The sequence below is a fragment of the Channa argus genome, chromosome 13, assembly GCF_033026475.1.
Source record: "Channa argus isolate prfri chromosome 13, Channa argus male v1.0, whole genome shotgun sequence".
Classification (NCBI taxonomy): domain Eukaryota; kingdom Metazoa; phylum Chordata; class Actinopteri; order Anabantiformes; family Channidae; genus Channa; species Channa argus.
The window spans coordinates 17,251,082-17,274,410 of record NC_090209.1 but is presented as its reverse complement, the minus strand read 5'-3'; the positions used below and the strand labels follow the sequence as shown (position 1 = coordinate 17,274,410).

The following is a 23,329-nucleotide window of genomic DNA, read 5'->3' as shown; positions in this document are numbered from 1 at the left end:
CTTCAATAAAGAAAGACATTAAAGGAAGGCAAATGTTTTAATATCAGTGATATTAAGAAAAAACACTGAACTCAGAAACTAATAAGCATTGATGGACAGCAGTAGTTACATAGGTACACATTATTAATCTTTACAAAACTGATAACAAAACATCAGGAATATAAAAACAAAGGACTATTTCTATTTACATTTCCATTATGTAATGCATAATACTGATCATAAGCACAAATAATCCTAGCCAAGCCAAATAATTTTACTTTCAAAGCATTAAGGTGCTCTTTCTTTGACCAGTTGATGGTTATTGGGTGCAATATTTGTGTCTTTGAACATAAGGGGGCCTTAAAATTTCATTGTCATTGTACAAAGTCGAGTACTTCCTACAACAAATCTCACACAATACTAGAAATGCACCGTTGTTAACCATGCTAGTTGGCAATCTAAAAAACTGGAATGTTGCTATTCAATATCCACAAACAAGTGCCATGAAGATACAAAGGAAGTACACAACTAGCTATGATCAATATATAAGGACCTCGCCCTGCAAGGTTATTTAAAATACAGAGTATGGAAATCTAGGGTAATGATAAACAGGGATTCCATTCTTATTTTATCACTCACAATTCTGATTAAATCCCTGCCCTTAAGAATTAATACTGTTTTTAGATGTCATGTTTTTAAAGGTGTTTCTAAACAAAATCATAACACAGAATTTTCTATGACATGATAAAACAATAATGGATGCAGTGTATTTCGATCTTTCATAGACTTTGATTTACATTAGATGATTTGATGAGTACATGCTATTATTACCAAAGTCCATTAAAAGTGTTTAACAAGGAAATGATAAGGGCATACTGAACTACATGTCATCACATTTTCATAACCATTAAAAATACATTGCTATGTGTTTCTGTAACAGTGAGTCTGATTTACCATTCAGTTTCATACATTTGGTTTAAACAGGAGACACACTTATTTTAAAACTAAATACCCATTTTCAACCACATCTAGTCCAAAACATATGCAAGATACAGTATATACATTTGTACAAGTTGGAAAAAATGTAAAAGAACAATAAATAAAAATAAAATTGAAAACTAATTTTGTGTATTCAAAAACAAAATAAAACCTAGAAAGGTGTGAATATTGAGTGATTGTACAATTGCTACACTATGTAAGTGAAATGCCTGTAAAATGAAAATTGTTTAACATATTATTGCACAATACAACCAAGCAATGTCCTGTTTTTCAGAGTTATTGGTATTTCCATCTTTTAATTTGCAGGTATCTCTCCAAAAATGTCATCCAGACCATGTGCCTTTGCCATTGACTTAACAACATTATTGTCACAGTAGTTTTCACTAGGTTGACTTGAGACATTGTTTGTCTTCTGTTCTGTTCAATCTTGTACGAGGAAGAATTGTAATAAACAGTGCATGGGAAAGTGCCTTAATGCACTGAACATGCAGTACATTAAAAACAAAAAACAATTCTCTGCAAAATCTCCAATTAAAATATGACAGCAACATCTAAAAGCACATTTAGAGATTATGGCTTCATGCCGTTACTCTGCAAATATGAAGATTCTGATAGCAATATTGACAAAACAGTCCAGAGATTATTTTTAGCCTTTTTAGCCTCAGTGAACATCATTTTCCATGAACTCCTCTTTGATTGAGTGCTTACTGTGTGACACCTTGCAGTCTGGCATGTCGAAACCAAAGTCAGCCCACTCATCACTGGCTGTTGCCATCCCTGACGTCCCAACAACACCTGACCTGTTGGGGATGGTGATGGTGTGTCGGACACGAAAGTGCACAGCCTCCATTACGCGTTGACGTTGCAGTTCCCCACCAGCAGGCCCAATGGCTGCCATGGCAGAGGCAGCCATATTGCTGCTAGAACGAAGAAGCTGCTGACCATGATAGTCATGGTGATGAGTAGAGGAGGGTAATTGGAGGGGAGCACTTTGTTTCATGTCCTGCAGACCTCGCCAGATAGCATGACGGGACTGCTCTGGTATTTTTAGTGCCCCTAAATCCTGGTGAAAGCACAAATAGACATTTAAGTAGTGTAAGAAACAAGGTAAAAATAAGAACAGACAAATACAAAAATAGAACATTTTAAGCATGCCTGTGCATCTTCATTTACAAAATAAATGGGCCTGGTCTTCAAAAGACTGATCTGAATCTCAAGATTAGCCATAGAACTTTTAATGATGTGGCAAAATGTAATTGTTTTTTTTTCTTCTCCAATTTAAAAAATACAATTTGTTGTAATTTTGTTTAATTACCTCCTTTGCTTTCTATAAAACTCTATGCGAAAATAAATATATATTTTTTTATTGTGCAGTGTATAGGAATTGAGTGGTTACCTCCATTGAGAGAGTCTGGAGATGGTAGATAGACTGGACGCCTTGGGAGGTGAAGTACTCAATGAAGTTCTGACAGCCCAGACTGGTTAGAAAACTGTTTGGAGAGAAAAGGAGGGCTGCTTAGTCGTCAATAAACGACAGCTGCAAAGCTAAAAGTGGTAATAAAATCTAATTTAATACTCGTAACTGATAGATTTAAGAAAATATCTTAAAGTAACAGTTGGAGTCAGAATGTATTATTTAGACAGAACTGAACAGTGTTATGCCACATGCCCTATCACTATCTAATTAATTAGTTGTTTCAGAATACATTAAAGAATTAGGAAATAGATATTGTCTCAAATGTCAAAACTATACATCTTCATAGATGTAGTGAAAGTAAAAGCATAAAAATGAATTTATATTAATGATTCATAAGGCCATTCTTGCTTTTGGAGAAGAACCTTTATTACAAACACATGAAATTTTGAAGTTTAACATACAGTGTAATCAAAAAGAAGTTAGCTGTACAATGTAACTGTCTTATGAACATAACAATCTAGGAACTAAAAAGATGGACAAAGTCTGCTGTATCAAAAATGTTTGGATTACAAAAGCAAAGTGCAAGTATGTAATAATATGACTGCATTGACATATTCTTTAAAAAATTTGAAAGAACAGCTTTAAATAAAATAGAACTTAAACAATGGAAATTTCTTTTGAGGAAAAATTGCTGTAGTGCATTGCAAAGGAGGACTGTTTACACAGTTATAGTGTGAATGGTTTTAGAAACAACTGTATGACACAGTTTTTGCTTTCAAATGACATTAACAAACCCTCTGGAAGCCATAGTGGAGGTCTACCACCCCTGAGCAGCTTGGCTGCATGAGCAGATTAAATTAACATAATAAATGAACTGTTTTTAATGGGCAAAACACATCTGTGATGATTAAAACATCTAGTTTAGACACTTGCAAAATGTAGCTAGTCGGAGCTAACGTACTTAGCTTATTGCTTTTTTTGAACATTTGGCCCGCTACCACAGAAAAAGACAGACATTTTTAGTCAATGTCATACAACTAAGAACAGGGCTTTATGATAGCAGCTAAAATTTGGAAACAACCAAAATATAATTTTCGTGGTGTAGCTGTCCTGCATGGTACTGAGGCAACATGGAGTTCAGTGTCTTGCAGAAGGACGCGACATAAAGAGTAATATCAATCCACCCACTCCAACTCTCAGACACCCAGCTTCAATTAAGATATTTCTCTAAGAAAACTTTTCAGGTATTTTCTGCTTGCGTAACTGTAATATTCTTGTGTAAATGTAACACATTTTTCCTTTAGCCAAGTATTATAGTTATTATAAAACAGCCAATTATCCAGTGGACCTTCATTTTGGCACCAGCTATGGTTGCTGGGAGATTTGTGATGTTAATCCAAGACTTTACAAACCAGCCATATTCAAATCAAACTGCATGTATAAAACAGAACCATCTATACACATTCAGCTGTAAATTTGTAAAAATATGGCCAAACAAATTAGATGTTTTGGCACTGATATGGCACCCATTTGTATTTAACCCAACAAGTGGATCTGATTGTCTGCTGGCCTTTTACAGGGGAATAGAGGAATGTCATTGGAGGGTGAGGTACCTGACAAGGCTGGGGTCAGGGTTATATGGAGGGGGTGGGCTGCAGTGGGAAGCAGACACTATAGTCTGACTGCCGTGGCCACCATTCATATCACCATTGGCCTGCATGTGGTGGCTGTTGAGCATATTTGAACCTATGAGAAAGGCAATGGTGGATCAGTAAAGCAATCAACATCAGGATAGCACAATAAACTTACTGTATCTGTATTCATTAGAATGGGTAAACGTTTTCTTGGCGTAAATATTTTCTGATGACTGGTTTGAAGCATGCTTTATGAAAAGAAATGATTTGACTTGAATCACATCGCCAGATACTTACCCATATGAACTATGGAGGTGGGGGCAGTGGGGTGTTGTTGGGGCTGCTGCCCCACCAGCTGGTTGACTGAGGGTGCTTTGTTGAGGCCTCCGTGGCTATGAAGCTTGTTCATGTTGGACAGTGGAGAGTAAGAGGAAGGAGACGCTATATGGCTCCTAGAGAAAAGATCACAGTATGGCCAAGATTAGTGTGTGCAAATGAGTGTGAAAGAGACTTTACAACAGTTTAACGAAGTGACAGAGATCTCTTTTTTGTTAGAGTTATTCCATTCTATTTTTTTTAACCCCAAATTCCTCCTCTTTATTTTTTTTATTTAGTCATAAAAGAATATTATTATATTATTTTATTTGGGCACGAGATTAACAAAGACAAAAAGCATGCGTAACTATGTGTATTATACAGTATATACTTTGTCTGTAGACACACAGGGGAAACGAATACGTGTGCTTATACTTATACTAATACATGTTTGTTTGTATGCATTTATTTGGGTTAATGAGGTAATTTTAGTCACTCTTTTACGCACAGTATGTGTGCATACTAGGTGGCATTTTTGTATGTGCGCATATATGTTTGTGTTGAGATGACTCACGGTCTCTGCAGCAGTTGCTGCTGAGTTTGTTGTCTGTAAGACTCCACCAGTGTTTGTGGCACCAACTCCACCAGCTCTAAGCTGTCTTTAATCTTCATCAGCAGCTCAAAGTTCTCTCGACCACGAACCTACACCCAACAAAAAACTATAACTAGTCAGGTCAACAGATCGACAGTTAGTGGGCACACACTTTAAACAAATGGCACATTTTTTTCATTAGTTGTTTGAAAGACAAATGAATGAAATGAGCCAAGTGAAATTTTGCATATCAAATGTAAACCATCTTTACTTTAATTACACTTTTTCATTTTCATGCAAAATAAAATGTGTTGCAAAGTCTCTTACAGGAATATAGTAAATCTCTTCTTCTCCATGCCTCCTCTTCCTCATGTTAATATTTGGACTGGGAATATTTGGTGGACTCTGTTTAAAGTCTTTCGACAACACAAACATAATCATAACCAAACAGATTTCTTTTGGAGAACCTGCCATGATGTACTGTCTATACTAACAATAATATTAACTCACTGCGCTTGCTGGCATTGCCATTTTTGGCCACACTCTCATTCAGAGCTTGTTGTTCCCTGAAATGGTCCTCATCTGCTTTTCGGTCTCGGCCAGGACATGCGCAAATCCGACCTTCAAACGACCGTCTGCCCAACACTTGACCACTGCAGATATTAATTGGAGATGAAAAATATAATTATTAAGACTAACATTCCAAATTATTTAAAATGAATTTGGCCATTGACCTTTACAAGTGACATTAGCTTGATTGTTCAAAGGAAGTACCTTGCTGGAAGCATATGCATGTATAACTTATGATTTGCTGACTTACTCTCTGGTCTCCAAAGTGATTATGATGAGGATGGGTCTCCTATTCATCCCGCCTACACAGCTGCTGTTGCACATGAAGTTATACAGGATGGTGGTAAACTCGGTCCCCACCTACATCAGACACAAAAATGAATCCCACCAATAAGATGATGCTTAGGGTGCTTTACATTTTCTGATTTAGTCTCCCTGAAACTTTTAAGATTTGTATGGTTTGAATCATTTCTGAATGAGTGTGTCCATTTCACCACAAGGGGGCAGTGCCATAGTGCACTTTGAATTAAGGCAGGATGATGGTACTTTTGAAAAAGGAAAAAAAAAGTCCTCAGGTGTATTCACAGATATGATGATTTCACACTGGTGTTTGTGCTTGTTTGGACATGCCCAGCATTGTTATTTATAGGTATTCTTCCTATGAAGTACCTTACTAAAATGTCTTTGGAATGGATTTGACTAATCCATCTGTGTCTTTAATATATATAAAAAAGAAAGAATATCTTTCAGTTATTGTGATGTATATAAATAAAGTTGAGTTGAATTGAATTATAACATTTGCTCAATCTATATCAATTTTTTTCCCCAAAAAAATCAGCCCAATACCTCTTTTAATAATGGAAATCAACAAGCTTATGCAGTACTTGCCAAATATACCCATATTTTGCACATTTACTTTGGATCCTTTCAGATATTTAAAGTTACACGTCCAGTTCCCATTGCACCTAATGCAATGCATTGTGTGGGTCTATGATATACACAGCAACTGATGAAAAACAAACCTGTGGAGCCTCATAGGGCACAAAGACACTCTGTCGGCCAGTGACAGGATCATCCACATACTGACTGAGATTATTTCCCTCCACTCGGATAAGGTGACTGGCCGGGGCTGCTTGACCTGTTAAAACAGTAATGGTGAGCAAAGGTGAGGATGAAGTTGGGCAATCTAACCCAAAGCATCAAATATAACGTCATAACCACATATTCCAGCATATTCAAAGTTTGATGCACAAAATGTATGTGGTTTAGAAAAAAATCACACCAAAGTTACAATTATTAACTTATGTGTCTTAGCTTTTCCTGTGTCATTACCATCATTGAAGTCTCGTCCTAATTCGTGGTTGGGGCAGCGTTTGACCACTTCTGTGACATGCTCTGCTTTCTTGTATACAGGCATAGCTCTGATGATGCTGCCATGTGGAGGAGTGGAGGACAGCTTGATCTGTATTGGGCAGGTCTTCGCAATCTGACAGTAGAGTTTCTTCAGCAGGGGAGAATACTGAATGGGGAAAACACAGTGCCAGAGAAGTAGTCAAGCACCTGAGTTTCTAAATGACAGTTGTGTCTGTTTATAACAGAAAAATAAAAAATCTGCCAAAGATATTCTCAGAACACTAAAAGAGTATTTAGTCACACAAGAATGACAACTTATACAGCGAGTATAGAAAAGAATCATTCCTTGGCCACAACTACACCACATAGACAAAAGAATACCTCATTCAACTATGTGAAGACATTATTGAAAGGAAGAAGTCAGGAGACAGATAGAGGAATGTTTCCTAGTCAGTAAATATCTCTTGAAGAAGAGTAAATTCATCATTAATAAATGGAAGGAATATGGCACATTAATCTGGGCCGTTCTCAGAAACTGAGTGACCATGCAGGAAGGAAAGAAACTAGTGAGGGAGTGAGTTTTGGAGAGACTGTACATACAACTGCAACTGCTGCTAAGGTTTGTTATCAGTCATAGTGTCTACTCTGATGGTCAAAAAACTCAATTTCAGTCTCTTTAGAACTTAAAAAGTTTCCACTGTCCTTTGGCAAACTCAAGCTAAGATATAATTTGACATTTTTTTGGTTCTTTCTTCTAAAGGTTTGACTCCTGAAGAACCAGAGTAATGTGGCGCCACCTCACAGCTAGAAGGTTGCGAGTTCACGCAGTGGAGTTTGCATGTTCTCCCCGTGCTTTTGTGGGTTTCCTCCGAGTACTCTGGCTTACTGCCACAGTCCAAAAAACATGCACGTTAGGTTAATTGAATAGTCTAAAATTGTGTGAATGGTTATCTGTCTGGGTATGTATCTCTGTGGCCCTGCGATAGACTGGCGATTTGTCCAGGGTGGACCCTGCCTCTCGCCCGGTGTCAGCTGGGATAGGCTCTAGCCCCCCCCCCCCCCCCCCCCCCCCCCGCAACCCACATAGGACAAGCGGACTAAGTTTCAAAAATAAATCATCCTTGATTTAAGTACAGTCATCCATAAATCCAGCAGACACAAATGTACAGAACAATGAGGGGAAAAAAAACATCTGGTTAATGATATGATAAATAGTGGAGAGGGACTACAGGTAATTGTATTTATCAAATAAAGAAAACTTTTGTCTGTGTGTTAAAAGTATTAGAAGAAGAAGAAGAAGAATGTATACATTATTATTATCCAGACTAGATAATAAATGGAGATGCCAAAAACGGTATAGACAAAGTGGACGTTCAAAAGGACAGACAAAAGAAAATGCTTGTGTCTATGTGTGTCTCCAGAGGTCGACGGTTTGACAGTTTAAATTTTAACATTTTAAGATATAAGATTAGGTGAAAATATGCAAAGCTACATTAAATCCAACAGTGCAATAATTCCCTAATTTATATTGATCCAAATATTTGCATATGGGTCTACGTGGCTAAATGCTTGTTCAGATACACCGTAAGACACCGAACACGACACTAAAAAACCTTAACATGCCCCAACACAATCATGTAATCTCAAAAATCTTCCCTGTGGAAATCAAACTGGGACCTTCCAGGCAAAAACTGAGAAGACAGTTGTCCTGTGTGGACTTGCTACAGTGAGTTTGAATTAAAATGCAACAGCGTACCCTATGGTAGATATTGTGTAGATGCAGCTTAATAAACAGTCATTAATATGGCATTTTTAATGGCAATAATTCTTTATTGTATTTGATAGGTAAGAGAACACTTACAGAGACAAAAGCATGGGAAGAGACTAGAATGAATGAAGACCAGTTAAATTGTCTGTATCTTAAACATCTGCACCTTTTTGCACAAAATCATTTGGGGTTTGTTCAATGCTTTTACACAAGGAATTAATTTTACAGACAACTGGGGCGAATTGGATTATGATTCTGAATCACTACTTTAACCAGATCGGTTTGTGAACTCTTTTAGGACACCGCTCAAACCTCGTCACCTCTGTTCTGAATGGCCAGTTTGTGGAAGCTTGCCAGTGGGCTGAACAGCACAGTGAGCCATGGATATAATGTCAGAACAGAGGGGCCCAACTGTGTAAGCTGGCTGTGTGGACCCAAAAGTAAGATCTGTTTATAGACTGGCGGTGTTCATACATTCGACTGGGGGGGCTAGAGAAAAGAATCTGGGAGCTGCTAAAAGTCTTTCAGAGTCGATAGAGAAGAGACCTGTTCTACATATGTTCAGCCCATGTTTTGAACTTGGTGTTAATTATGTAAAGCATTCTCACAAAATTAATACTAAAAAAAAAAAAAATTATTATATAGAAAAAATATTTTTTGTTATTAACTACATTTCACTTTTTTGTTTGAACTCTTGGATTGAGATGGTTCTGCAGTTTAAGAGAATTTAAGAATTCTATTTCATAAACAAATTTGTTAATTGCATAAACATCAGCTAAATTCTTTACTTATTGTAGATGCAGTATAATTTAAACAAATTCCGATTGTGAAAATCGGATTTAACTCTGGTCTGGCTAGTAAAAAGTGATCCAGAGCTAGGATTCTTTGTTGTAACACTGTTACTAACTCCTCACAACCACCCACACATTACAAACATGGGCGCAGTGGAGGCCTAAAAGGTTAGAGAAGTGAGCTTGTGGCCACAAAGACCCTGTTCCAAACTTAAATCTGGGTGGGGCAGCTGAAAAGCATCTCTTCCTCCGCTTAGTGGTTACAGGTTCATCTAATGTGAGTGTGTGCAACTGTGTGAATGTGTGTTACTAATAAAGAGAGGGGACCCTTCAGTAAATCTACACTGAAATAAAGTTTAAAAAATACACACCCTTAGCCGTGAACACCCTCTTAAGGGCAATGGAAATATCTTCTTTGCATTACCAATTCTCACCTACCTTTCCCTGACAAGTCTTAACAACTTGTCCATACCATTAATATATATTTTTTTTTGGGGGGGGGATGCAACAGCCAGACAGATTTCTTATTTACAGACCTGGGGACTTTTTCTGCTGCAAGTATCAAATCTCAAAACCTGATACATTAGTTATCACAACATCATTTCAAAGGAGAAATACAGGAAACATATTGAGGAGGCAGCATCACAGAAAGTTTTCAGCGTTATCCAGCCATTGTAGTGGCTAAATTGATTTGTGCATCCCAATGACTCTGTTTTAGTTTGTGGTATCCTACATCACTAATGAAATGCTTTATTATGGCTGATTTACAAATGTCAGATGTCTAGGAACCATTGTAGACAACAGGCAAAGTTTAAAAAATATTCATGCAGCTGTACACAACAAATAATATAACTTTGATGAGAATTATTATTGTTGCTCATACTGGGGTGATTCTGTGAATTAATTAGTTAGGTAAAACCAACCTTTTGTGTAGTTTAATTTAGCAACAGCTCGAAAAAGCTTTTGAAGTGATGACAACAATGCATCTTGTGTCACACATATACACTATTCACATTTACTTAGACCTTTTTTAATTGACCTGCACTCACACAACTACAATATTGTACTGGATATGCAAATGCTTTATGTGTAGCCAGCTGATTTGCATCAGAAATTTTTCTAGTTTTATGTTTTGGCAATAACTCATATAATTTAACGGATAAATTATTATTATATTATTAAATGTATTATTATTAAATATATTATTATTATTATTATTATTATTATTATTATTATTATTATTATTATTATTATTATTATTATTATTATTATTATTATATTTAAATTATTACAGGTCTGTAATAACTTTAAATTCTATTTCTACTCCAAAATTTCATTATTAGCCCAGCAGATTGACCATTGCAAAAAAAAAGCTGTTTGGCCTTGATATACTGTGGGAACAACAGGGATCTGTGGTTTGGAGATAATGTTTTTAAACATCTCTGAGTGCATGAAAAAGTCATAAATTACTTTTTGTCTTTTCAGTTGTTCTTGGTTCAGATGCCATGGGAGATGTCTCAACTTGCATGCCAATGCACTGCACACGCATAGACATGCACGCTCGCACACACAAATGTGTGTGTTCTGCTCTATGTGGCGTTGACACATTAATAAAAGAACTACAGTATCTGATGTGTATCTTCCTGTTCATACAAGAGAAACTAAGTGATGGATAAGTTGGGCTTCATTTGAGCACATAGGTACAGATGAAGGGATGCACCTAGGAGAAAAAGAGGCAGAGAGATCAAGCACAACAAAGAATTATTAAGACTAAACAGACTATTTGTTGTGTCAATGAGCTGGATAAATTCTTCAAAGTGAGTGAGGACTTACAGACAGGCCTTGTTCAGGAAAACACAGTTTGCAAAAGAACCACTTTGCCGTTTTACCACTATGCTTAATGAACTGCCAAACCCTAATCCACAGAGTGTAGGATATGGTAATGTGTTTTTTATCTTTTACATATATGATGTATATGCTGGACTTCTATCATTTCTGGAGGAAATTTGGCAAATTTAGCTTTTTTACAAATATTACATGTCAATTCAAGAAGAGAAGCTTTCTGGATTCTGTCTCTTTCTTTAGGCAGCCACTACCCAGAACCAATTGATAGAAACACTATTTTATACTCTCTGCTGTCACTGTGGTAAATATAGAGAGGATACAATAAAGAAAAGGTCAAAGGTTAAACCGTTCTCTTTATGTACTCCAGATATGGTTTGTATGTGTTTGTGTCTTTGTGTTACTTTACCGCTGCACAATAAAAGCACTTTGGGTAAAATTCAAAATTATAAAATGTAAAAGTTTTTTTTCCTAATCTCTTATTTTCCTAAAAAAAATCTCTAAGTAGCTATTTAGTGGTTAATCACCATTTGATTTGGATAAATCAATCGATTAATTCCTTTCACAAATCCGTCCATCCATTCTCCTATTCATCCATCCATCATGGACCAGTAGAGGCAGGTTCTGACAAGCTTTTGGAGGCAGGGTGATAATTGCCAGGCCCTCATCCATATACACAAGCAACAGCTTGCCTGCCGCAATTTCGCTTAACTGTCCAAATATTAAATGCATTTACGCACACCCAGTATGCATGCTGTACTTCTCTGCATTGTGTAAACTTGATTATTATAAAGTCAGTAATAATATTAGAAATAAAAAGGAAGGAAAGACTAATGGCCTTTACAGACTAGCATTTTGTATTTAGAATTTAATTAAATGGTTGTTTTAATTATCTTTGGGTTAATATAATAGACAATTGTGTTTTAGATTGCAATAATTGTTCCCTTCTATTTTTATTTCAGTAAAGTATTAGGCTTAAAAGGGAAACATTAAAGTTACATAACTTATGAATATCATCATTTAAATTTATTCAACCAGCATGTTCTCCACCCTAACCAGCATATAGTAAGTAAGTAGTAAGTAATTATTACAGCATATTCATCCTAATCAATTTATAGCATAAAAGAAAGTTCACAATGAATGTTCAATGTACTCTCAAGGTTGCATTTACAATACTGGCACAGTCCATGGAAACTGTCTTCTAGACAGGGGGTGTATTCCCTCTGTGAATACACAGTGTGTTACATAGAGTGTTATGGGACACACAGCAGAATAAGAAGGAGTTAAACACATTACTATCCTGGATTGATGTCATCCTATCTTCCAGAATATGTCCTTACCAGTGCAGATACAAGACAATGTATGCTGCCATACAGAGATGAAATAAGTTAAGATATCAATCCTGGATGCTGCCTTCCTGACACAATTAATCACATCACAGAAACACATGTATTTACTACTGAGTCCCTGCTGATAAGACACCCTTGAGCACCAAACTGTGCCTGAAAATTTTTAACAAATGTGTTTTCCCAGATCTGATGCTTCGTAGGAAGGCTAGCGGTTATGCGGCCGTAGATGATGCATGGTGAAAGGAGGGGAAGGATGCATTGTGCAGGGCGTGTTGGGACCTGTGCTCTAACGGAGAGAGGCTAATAGCTGGGAAGAGCAGCTTCTGACAAGCCGCTGTGCTGAGCATGCTCAAGCCTGCACCCACGCCGCATCACACTCACTCCCTTTCCTGACACATATTGTATGCGCACACACTCTCACACACACACACAGACACACATATACATAAACTGAAGTCTGAGTGTATGGAAAGAGGTCTATTATTTGACAAGGCTGAGGTGTTACATCTCATTTCCAGCTGTGGTGACACTTGCTTGTGTCCAAGCCAAGGAATGATCTTCAAGGGGCAAGAGAGCAGCAGACTTTCAGAGCTATTATCACTAATACTTGGTGTCCTGATGAGACCGTAGAAGTACTGGAAGATTCCCAGTCTAGCTTAACATGGGTTTGGATGGACCTATTGTATGGTAAAACATTTTGATAGATAAAAAAGGGTTTTGTTCCCATCTGTTCTCCTGGGTTCTGTTCTTTTCTAAACTCTTCTTTTGGATGGTAAAACAGATGTGAGTAGACTTGGAAAGCTGTTGTGTGGAGCCACAAATCTAACCTCCCATTGATTACAACATGAGACGATGGGAATTATTGAGAAATGCTTGATGCAATAGGTAGCTACCCTTCTTGTAATCTCTCAAAGCACTTCATGCCACACTTAGTAAGAAGCAGTGGGGTGGGCATGGGGGGCAGCTAAGAAACTGATTATACTCAATATGCCCGTATGGTATTTGGCATTCCCCAATGCCTGAGGCCACAAGAAATCAGCAAGAAACACAGAGACTGTTAACTCTTTCATTCAAGCAAGGTGACTCAGTCTGGTCCACATAGTCATCCATTTTTCAAGCATGTTAAAACCTGTGCCTTCTACTTAATTTGTATAAACACACACCTAGATGTGCATGCATACACTCAAACCCTCATGCACCCCTGGTGTTATTTTTGGGGAATCCCCTCCCATTAAAAGAAATTTATTTATTCTGGAAGGCTGGACTTCGATCGCTTTTTTTTTTTTTCAAAACTAACTTCTCACTTTTGAAAAAAAAGCTGACCTCAAATGTAACCTGTTAAACATTTGTGTACACATGATTAAAAAACATAGCATGCAAGAAAATACTTTAAACTAAAAAACTGACGTCTACAGTGCATTTATGAAAAGTACATCTGTGAGGCAATCACTGTATATAGTATCCTTCAGGATCACACACATACTTTGCTAATCTTATAATCAGGTGTGCAAGAAAAAACAAAAGCTTTACAGTAAATTCCATGAAAGTTATGAGCAATCACCCAGTCTCTCTTTCATTCTAATCCCCCCCTGTTTAATGGCTCTGTACATCTGTATAATCACAGGTTTCCTCACATGGCTTTTTCTGCTGCCTCATCATCTCCATCTTAAGTTGTGTGCAGCTTAAAAAATGCTTTCTTTCTGGCACCTATCCTGGTCACAAAAAGGCAGCTGTTATAGTTTTTGGGCAGGTGTACTGACACCTTTCGCCTCAATCAAAATATCTGTTGGCAGGTGCTCTTTAATTTAAAGCAAACATGTATTTGGGTTCTTTGATTTGTTGTATTTAAATTATTTCACACTGCAAAACACTGAGATGTCAGGAAGAGCATGGTGAGTATCACACTAAACTAAACAAGTTGAGACAAGTCTACCTCTTCCATTAGTTCCAATAGTTCTTGTGCACATCACATGATTACAGAAGGACAGTGAGTATTCTTCTTTTTTTCTTTTTTTTTTACACACGCACGCGCACACACACACACACACACAAAAGGCTCAGAGTGCAGAAATGAGTTGATGCCTAGTGTCTGCGCATACAAGTTATCTGGAACAAGAAGGTTACATGAGGCACTTATCATACAATTATAACTGATTCTGGGATTTTACTCTAAATTATCTGGTATATAAAAAACAATTTTGTCCAAAATTTACTTGGTTCTGTAAGTGTAGTTTGGCTATGAGAAAGAACTTAGTCTGAAGTGAGAGAAAGGAGATGACAGACATATTTAAAGAGAGAGCATTAGGTCCTGGAGGTGACAGCCATGAGTGTGTTAAGACTGGAGGAAGAAAGAGACAGAGAATGAAAAGCAGCAGGTCAAAGACCCCCACTCTAATGTCCACTGGGGGATTTTTTCTTACATTTCTTAGGGTTGAGTAAAGGATCCAACCACGCATGGTTACTCCCAGCAAACACAGACGTGGAGGAGCCCCTTAGCTAAGACATTAACAGGCCTGAATGCTTGCAGGCAGAGTAACACACACACACAGAAGGAAGTGCAGTTTGTGTCTCGTTTCTCTTGTTTCACGGGGGTCAACTGTGTGAGAGTCAGAGGTGACACCTTTCTAGCAAGTCTTCTTATCAGGTCATGACAAATTACACAGCTCCCATTTCACCTGTCTCTCACCACCATCACATCACATTGTGTGTTGTATTCATGAGGTTTGCTGAGGTTTTACTCCAAGTTATTTTGTTTGCTCCTGTCCTGTAGACAAAGGTAGTAAATATGCTCTGAGTACTATTACTGATGCTATTTTTTTATCCTTACCATTTCATTTTAAACATGTGTTTTAGTTGCAAAACTATTCATATATTTTTTTTTACATATTAAAGTTCTTTTAGTGCGGAGCATGAGCAGGCAAAAGTCAGACAAAGTGTCCAGTGCTAGATAAACACGTGTACCAAACTTTCTCTGTTGCATTCATGAGATGACAAATCATTGAAACATAAACTCCTTTTTCTTGCAAGCAACACACCTGCACATGCGCTGGTGTTAGTGACTGTGCATGTTTAAGTGTGTGCAAGAACAATACTTAGTAAGGCAAAGATATAAAAGGAGAGAAAGAAAAAGAGAGATTTGTAGTAGCACAAACTGCACATAAAAAAAAGTGTACTCACAGTCCAAGTGGCAGATTTGGCAGTGCTGGATTGCTGGAAGGAGACCTGGAAGGCATGCGGCCCAGGGTAGTCGGTGTTGGAGGGGATGGCTGGGGCAGGCGACAGGCCTTCAAAGGTGGAGTTGGGCTGGGAGTAGGGAGAGGGGGTGGGCACGGCCGACGAGGAGGCGTTTTCGGAGCTGTAGGGGCTGGCGGACGTTGCGCGGCTCCCCAGGCTCTCCATGCTGCTGCTCAGCAAGTTGTACTGGGACTGGGGAGAAATGGAAAGCGAAGGGAATGAGGGAGGCGAAGAGAGAGGGAGGAGATACCAAGTATACAGGTAGAGGTGCTGGAGAGACAGCGACTTGGATCCTCAAAGTGAGGTCAGATTACACTGGGGGAGTTGCAGGTAGTGTTGTGTGTGCATGTGTGTGTGTGTTTATGTGTGTTTATGTATGTGTCGGTAATGCTGCATGTGTGTGGGTCCATGTGTAATTGTCCAGTTAGGTTTCCACAATGAGCACTTTTTTTGTGATTTATACATAAAATAACTGAAAAGTGTGTTTGTGTGTGTGTGTGTGTGTGTGCCTGTGTGCATGTGTGTGTATGGTTGCAGTGTGGGGCCCACAGTAGCCTCCTTGAGGCTATATGAGGTGAGTTGTAAAACACAGGTGTAATCTTTGCTCTGCCTAATTGCCTGCCATCCCCCCTTGTCCTCTCTGCTGTTTTTGAGCAGAGAGCTAAGATTTGTTGCTCTGACGTGTGTGTAGTAACACACTTGTCAAAGTTAAAAAACTCAGAGGCCACTGTAAAACCCTAAGTGGCTCACCCTAACCCGACAGGAAAATTAGAGACCAACAGTCTACTGAAATAAGTCCACTTGTCCATCTTTTGCTCATCAATATTACTAACTTACTTTTTTCAATAAGTCTGTTTTTCAAATTGGAATCTGTGGTTGAACCAATTTGACATCAGTTGTAATTTGACAAGAGAAACCAAATGAAAACCAACGAAAAATTTTTGATTATTAAAGCAAACAAATACACACAAATACATATTAATCTCTGTATCTTGCTGTGAATATGTTTCAAATAACTGACACAGATTCAGGCTAAAATTGCTTAAAGGCTAAAGCATTATACACACACATACACACAGTAGCCCTGTGAGAATTTAAAAAAAAAATCTTTACCTTCTTTTTCACGTAGTACATCCTCTAGTGCTTTGCTCTCATTTGTCAACTCTTCAGTCAGAAATTTCCAAACACAGCAAAGAAAAGAAAGTGCAGGACCATAGCCTAACCAGATAGTTCAAGTGAGGTGTGCATCAGTGGACACACCACTTACATATACACACACATACTCACAGACACATGTGCTGTCAGGACAGGAGGAAAGGTGAAGACTGGTGTGGAGAGAGAGGAACGATAGACTGAGATGAGGGAAGAGAAAGAGAGAGGGAAAGCGGGATGGGAACCCAAAAAAATGGTACAACGTTCTAATTACGGCATGCCCGGACATAGACGGCAATGCCGGGGCGCATGTACACACATGCTCCAAAACACCTTGTGAAGGCCTGCCCTAAGTAAACACTGTCTGGTCTGAGCGAGAGAGGGATAGATAGATGGATAGATGGATAGATAGGTAGAGAGAGAGAGAGAGAGAGGAAGAGAAGAAGGAAAACACATGAAAGTACAAGAGTTCAAGGGTCAGACTCCCATCTCACTATTGTACTGTATATCAATACAATATTAAATCTGCAGTTAGAGCTGAACAGAGACTCTTCAACGGGACACTTCAAGATAAATAACCCTGCTCACCCCCACCATGACACACACACATGACCTAAACGAGTGTTTGTCTCTACCGGCATAAGCACCACAATACATCATACAGCTGGCTTCAAAACCACTAATCACTTGTTCACGTGCAGCCTCCAATAGGTTCCCTGCTAAATCATGCATATCAAGTGATTAGCCAATTAAAATATGAGTCAATCAACCGAAAGTGGAAACTATTTTGACAGATCCGTGGCTTTCAGCGTGTCCATTCAGGGGTCGCCACAGCGGAACGTGGCTAAAGCATGCGTTCTTACAGCGGATGCCCTTCCTGCCGAAACCCTCTCATTTTATCCGGGCTTGAGACCGGCACCATGGTGGCCCTTGGTGGGTGGGCATGGCCACACCTGGTGGGGTGGGATTCAAACTCGTGGTCTTCTGCAAAGCAAACCCAATGCTCTACCACAGAGCCACCAGGCTCCCTTTTTGACAGGCAAACAACCACTTCAGTTTTAAACAAAAATGCTTTTCTATGTTTTTGTTTCTCCAATTTGGAAGGATTAAAATAGGGATTTGAAGATGTCAGATAGGGCTCTTGGAAACAACAGTTTTCAATCTGCCAATCATTTTCTCGCAATTTATAAAATGTTTTAAATGTCTCACTTGTTGCACTTGCCAAGGTACAAAGACATTCACCCTCAAGTAAAATATCCAAATGTCTCCATAAGTTTCAATTAGTGGCAGATTCTTTAACTACTCCATGCCTTTTACGCCCATACAATTTTTAGGGAATCACTGTACTTTTACTACATTTATTTGACAGCTTTTGTTCCACAATAATTTTACAGATGTAGATTCTTAATGCAAAATATAATCAAAGATAATACATTTTGGATGAACCAGTTGTCAGTACATTAAGTGTTTTTTCGTTCCACACCACGAAATTAGTCTCTTATTTTTTCTATACTTTTCACCTTGAAAGTTTGTTGAACAAATACAAACTAGACTTCCACATCAAATCTAATACTGCTTAAACTATATTCTGTTCATTTAAAAGCATGTTCTTGTGTATTTTAATGTTTTGAAGTGAAAATACTTTTAGTGGAGAACGTTTTTAGGTAAATACTTGCTTTTCTGAGTATTGAGTTTGTATACTTCCTCCACCTCTGGGTTTTGGCCTTTTAGTGTTGTTTTCATTCTGTAGAAGCATTTCATTGTGGTTGGGTTTGTTTTGTGGTACTTGAGCCATGTGCTGATGGATCATGTTCTTTATAAATGTTTACAATCTATAATTCTAGTCAAGCTGATTTGATACAATCTACTATGTGCTCTATACTGACACACAGTATTTTCCCCATTAAAAGGTTTTTTGAGAGAAAAGATTTGACAGAGGGTGTCATTTGTTGTTCAGCTTGTAAAGCCCTTGAGGCAACAGGGCTATTTAAATAAAGTTTGACTTGACTTGACTGATGTTCTTTTTCCTGTGATGGGTGTATAAAGGAAACATTTTGTCCTGCCTCTAATGTCTGACTGTTTACTACTTTGAAATGTTCCTCTAAAAGGTATTGTCAGTGGGGCTTTATGGGCACAAGCTAAGCCCAGGGGTATGTGTCAACAGCAGAAAACACTTGACATACACACACAGTGTCACATAGCCTCATGTGCTCACAGGTGTGCTTGGACTTAATACCTGAACTTGATCTGCAACAAGTTGGAACAGAGCTAAAACTTCATCCTCTGCTGTATGAGTAACTGTGTGTGAGCGTTCACAAGTGTTTAAGCTTCCCATCCCAACAGCATCTGATGTCCCCCGTGGGCAGTCATCCTGGTAGGTGCCAATCAAGCCCAAGCTTTAAAGGCCTCAAAACATTTAGAAATGCAGATAAGCCAGCCACAACAACCCTCACTTGTCATGATGATTGAAACATTATAAGCTAAGGATAAAGAGTGAATCAAACTGCTACTGACTTCTGTTTGCCACCGTTCATTAAAGCAAATGCTATAACTTTTAATAAATAATAATAATAATAAATACACTAATTGATAATAAAAAGTTAAGACTATTTAAATGAATGACAGATAAAAACTGGTGCATGTCTTAATGAGCCAGCTTCATAAAACTGAGGTGCCACAGGAGGTAAATGTGTATGGAGGTTGCCCCCTGTTGGGAATATTTGGTAAAGTAGAGGGGCGGGATATATTCCATTCATGCCAACCTGTTGAAAATCCAGAGTACAATTCAACAATGTTTAAGTGACTAGGGAATGATTACTATTCATTGATTATTACTAACACCTTAAAAATAACATTTTAAATACCATATATTTGGATTAACCCTTTACATCATATAGATATAATGTGTCAGCGTCTCAGAGTCTTTGCTTCTATTAACCTAGTCAAATAAATCTAAATTATAAGGGAAATATCATTTTGATTGATAATTAATACAAGGGACACGTTCAAATTCAAGTAGCAATGGCCAATTCTGCATGGCAAACACAAAATGCCAAAACACTCTCAGCATTATGAGTTCGACTACCACCAACTAGAAACACAGCCCATGAACCAAAGATGAGTTCATCCACCTTTTCATCAAGTACTGTGAGACCGATATGACAATGCTTTCAAATGTAAAAAAAGGTCCTAAGTAGGCCAAACAATTTGCTCCACTTACCACACCACACAGCATCTCAAGGCTCCGGTGAGGCTGTCTTTATGATGGTTCTGTGACCCAGCTGTTGTAGGACTTACACTCTGCTATTGTCAAGTGTGACAGTGAGGGTCAGGCTCTCTGCTGCCAGCAGACCCCACCAAAAAGCATGGCATGATGGTGGGTATAAGAGATGTTCTGTCAGTCTTCTCTTCCCTGTCTGGGCCTTCTCAACTTGCATCTAACAACAAATCTTCTCTCCGCCCCCTTCTTTCTGTCATGACTATTCATTAACTGGCCAGGCAGGCCCAGGCTTGCCCACTTACAGATTAGATCCTATACCAATATTTCAGATCAGACGAGAAATAGAGCATAGATGTGCTTGGGAGTGACCGCTGATTTCATATTACCAGAGACAGAGTCAATAAGTGTGTAAGATGAACTGTGCATATCAGTGTAGCCCTGCAAACTCTTTATAACTGACCACCTGCCAATAGAAATGTGCAGATGCATACACCTGCTAACATATGTGCATGTTTGGTAATGCACACACACACAGACACACACAGACACACACACACACACACACACACACAGACACCAACACACCCCAGCCTACAGATGGCTCTGCAGCAGAGAAAGAGGTCTTGGCTTGGGGTTTAATTAGCCATCCCCCAACACACACAGACACAGACCCACACACACACCACCTCATAGTCCCTACAGGCTGCACAGCAGGGAGATGGAGAGAGGGAAAATGCCACAGAGGAGAGGGAATCTACATAGGAGGGAATCTCCTCAACACTGGAGGGAAAAATAATACAACAAACAAAACAAAAATGGGAAAAGAAAAAGTTGTTGGATGGATATGTATGTGTTTGTCTATGTGTGCGTGCTCACACACACAAGACTTTGACTCCGATACTGATGTAAAAAAACAACAACAACAGCCTTTTGGACAGAAATAACCTGTGACTTATCACAAATATACACTGAAGTGCAATGGGTGGTTGTGTTCCTACCATAACATTGTCATTCATGTCCCTCATGTGGTAGACGTCCATGGATACCTCAGCAGCACTGCGGTGGCTCCCCGGAGTGTTGCTAGATGTCATGGGCCGCTCACCTGGCTGGCTGCCTGGTGGGAGCTCAAAGTAGGTGCTGTCTGGCTCCCTTTAAACAGACACGGACAACATGAATAAAATAATATAATAATCAAAAAGTGATGAGTTTTCAAATATTCACCTTAGCATAATTATGTCTTTATGTAAGAAATAGACTAGAATAATTTTAAAGGAAGGGCAAAACTTTACCTAAAGTAAATCCTTAGTCACTTAATTTTGTTTATTTCTTTTAAAAATATTATTGAAAATTTTGGGGTTGCATGTGTTTTTTTTTTAATGGAAATACAAATTTCATACATTAAATACAAAAAAGGCCATAGAGTACCAGACTTTTAGACAATAGTGGCCATCCATCATCCAACTATGATTTTGGAAACTGTTATTCAAATCGATTTGCATTGCAAAACGCAGTGATGAAACGGGGCTTGCAAAAAAATAAGAGACTATGAACATTAATTAGGATTTAAAAGAACCTCGATTAACAAAATAGAAATTATTAAACACACAAAGAAAACCAGAAATTTAAAAACACGTAATTTTTTGTATTCGATCATACTTCTTTTTAGTTTCGACTGCCAGCACAGAAAGTCTGAGGTTGGCACACAAAGAGCGGATATAAATGTGATTTGGTCATGATGACTGATCAATCAGTCTGACTCGGTTAAGTGTGTGCTGTGCAAATATTCTAGTCTTTAGTCTTAAGAACCATTCTCTGTCATTCTCACAAAGACTTTTTTTAAAACATGTTTAATATTTTAATATTAACTACAGGTCTGCGACCAGTGACCTCACACCTGAGGCAAACCCTGTAATAGTTCTCTTGTAGTTAATTTAGCTTCCCTCTGTAAACTCTATAGTCCGCGTTGTCCTCGCCTTAAGCAATTAACACACGCTTGTCCTCATCATCTGCTGCTTTTTTGTCTTTTGTGCTTTTAAGCACAAATTGTTATGTTAAAATAATTTGTCCTATCTCCAGAATGGTCCCGTTAACCAGTTGTTAAGTTCGATCCCCCCAGTTTACTCAGTCGTCAGGTGTTTGCCACTTCCAGACTGACAGAGACTGGAACTCTGCGACAGTTGATAGGAAATAGTCTTTATGTGTCAACTGTCCATTCTTTGACAGTCTTTCAGGTGTGTCCCCAACTTAAGGGATTCAAACAAAGCACATACCCATTTTTGTTCATTTAGATTATTACAGAATCATACGAGTTTTGTTGTCATGGTACATTTCACATTTTCAGGCTCATAAATATATTCATCACATGAAAAGAATCGTCAGCCAGTGTCGACACTCACAGGGAGCTCCAAAGGTGCTCGAAGGTGCCTCCTTCCTCAGTAACAGTGGATTGGGACATCTTAGAGGATAGGTAGTCTGGTGAGGGACAGATCACTCTGCAATGCACACACACACGCACACAGACACAGACACACGCAAGCCCACAAACACAATGAGTGAAACAGTTATGGAAAAACTGATTTTACGCACAGGTACAGCAAATGCACATGTGGAAAAGAATCAACAATTCTTAGCTAACATGATCATTTCAGCTCTCTCTTACACACACACGCGCGCGCGCACGCACACACGCACACCGACACACACACACATTTATCCGGGCGTGATCACACCAATGAAGTCCCAATGGGGTGGCACCAAGTGGCAGGGAGCCTGGGCGTGCCCAGACCTGTGTGCCTCTTCACCGTCTCGCTACTAGGCGAACCCTCCATCCCGTCCACAAATCAAAACATCACCCCCACCTGCTTCTCAAAGCAACACAAGTACTCCAACAACACGCAAGTACTCCTAAATGTTTGCAGACGTTATTATGATTTAACGCGTGCATCTAAGGCAGAGTTACATCAATTTGTCGTGCAAATTAATTGCTACTGCATCCAATGATCGGAGCCTCAAAGTTCAGAGATGCACCTGAAAACGGAACGGCCTGTTTCAGGGCCTGAGCTAAACTTGTAGACCTGTTGGTTAAATTCATGTTTGTCATAACCAGAAACCAAA

General features: G+C 38.6%; 1 protein-coding gene across 2 annotated transcripts; it reads right to left on the bottom strand.

Moving 5' to 3' along the window:
- Positions 1-23: 23 nt before the first annotated feature.
- Positions 24-22,687, bottom strand: tp73 (tumor protein p73). Of its 2 annotated transcripts, XM_067528533.1 has the most exons (13): positions 22,612-22,687; positions 21,214-21,364; positions 15,787-16,035; positions 6,839-7,025; positions 6,529-6,644; positions 5,757-5,866; positions 5,447-5,589; positions 5,264-5,352; positions 4,919-5,046; positions 4,327-4,481; positions 4,009-4,141; positions 2,375-2,468; positions 24-2,041 (listed from the first exon to the last, which is right to left on the bottom strand). In XM_067528533.1, exons 1-13 carry the CDS (start codon positions 22,668-22,670, stop codon positions 1,640-1,642), a joined length of 2,016 nt encoding a protein of 671 aa, XP_067384634.1. In that variant the 5' UTR covers positions 22,671-22,687; the 3' UTR covers positions 24-1,639. The 2 variants fall into 2 exon arrangements, with proteins under 2 accessions (XP_067384634.1, XP_067384633.1); XM_067528532.1 differs by lacking the exons at positions 21,214-21,364; positions 22,612-22,687 and adding an exon at positions 16,957-17,201.
- Between the last annotated feature and the right edge of the window lie 642 nt (positions 22,688-23,329).

Excerpts from the sequence above, each read along its gene's own strand:
- tp73 (XM_067528533.1), bottom strand. The coding sequence starts at position 22,670 with ATGTCCCAATCCACTGTTACTGAGGAAGGAGGCACCTTCGAGCACCTT. Across the intron at positions 6,645-6,838 it reads AGGACGAGACTTCAATGATG|GTCAAGCAGCCCCGGCCAGT; the intron begins GTAATGACACAG and ends CTGTTTTAACAG. Across the intron at positions 5,047-5,263 it reads AAGAGATTTACTATATTCCT|GTTCGTGGTCGAGAGAACTT; the intron begins GTAAGAGACTTT and ends TGTTGGGTGTAG.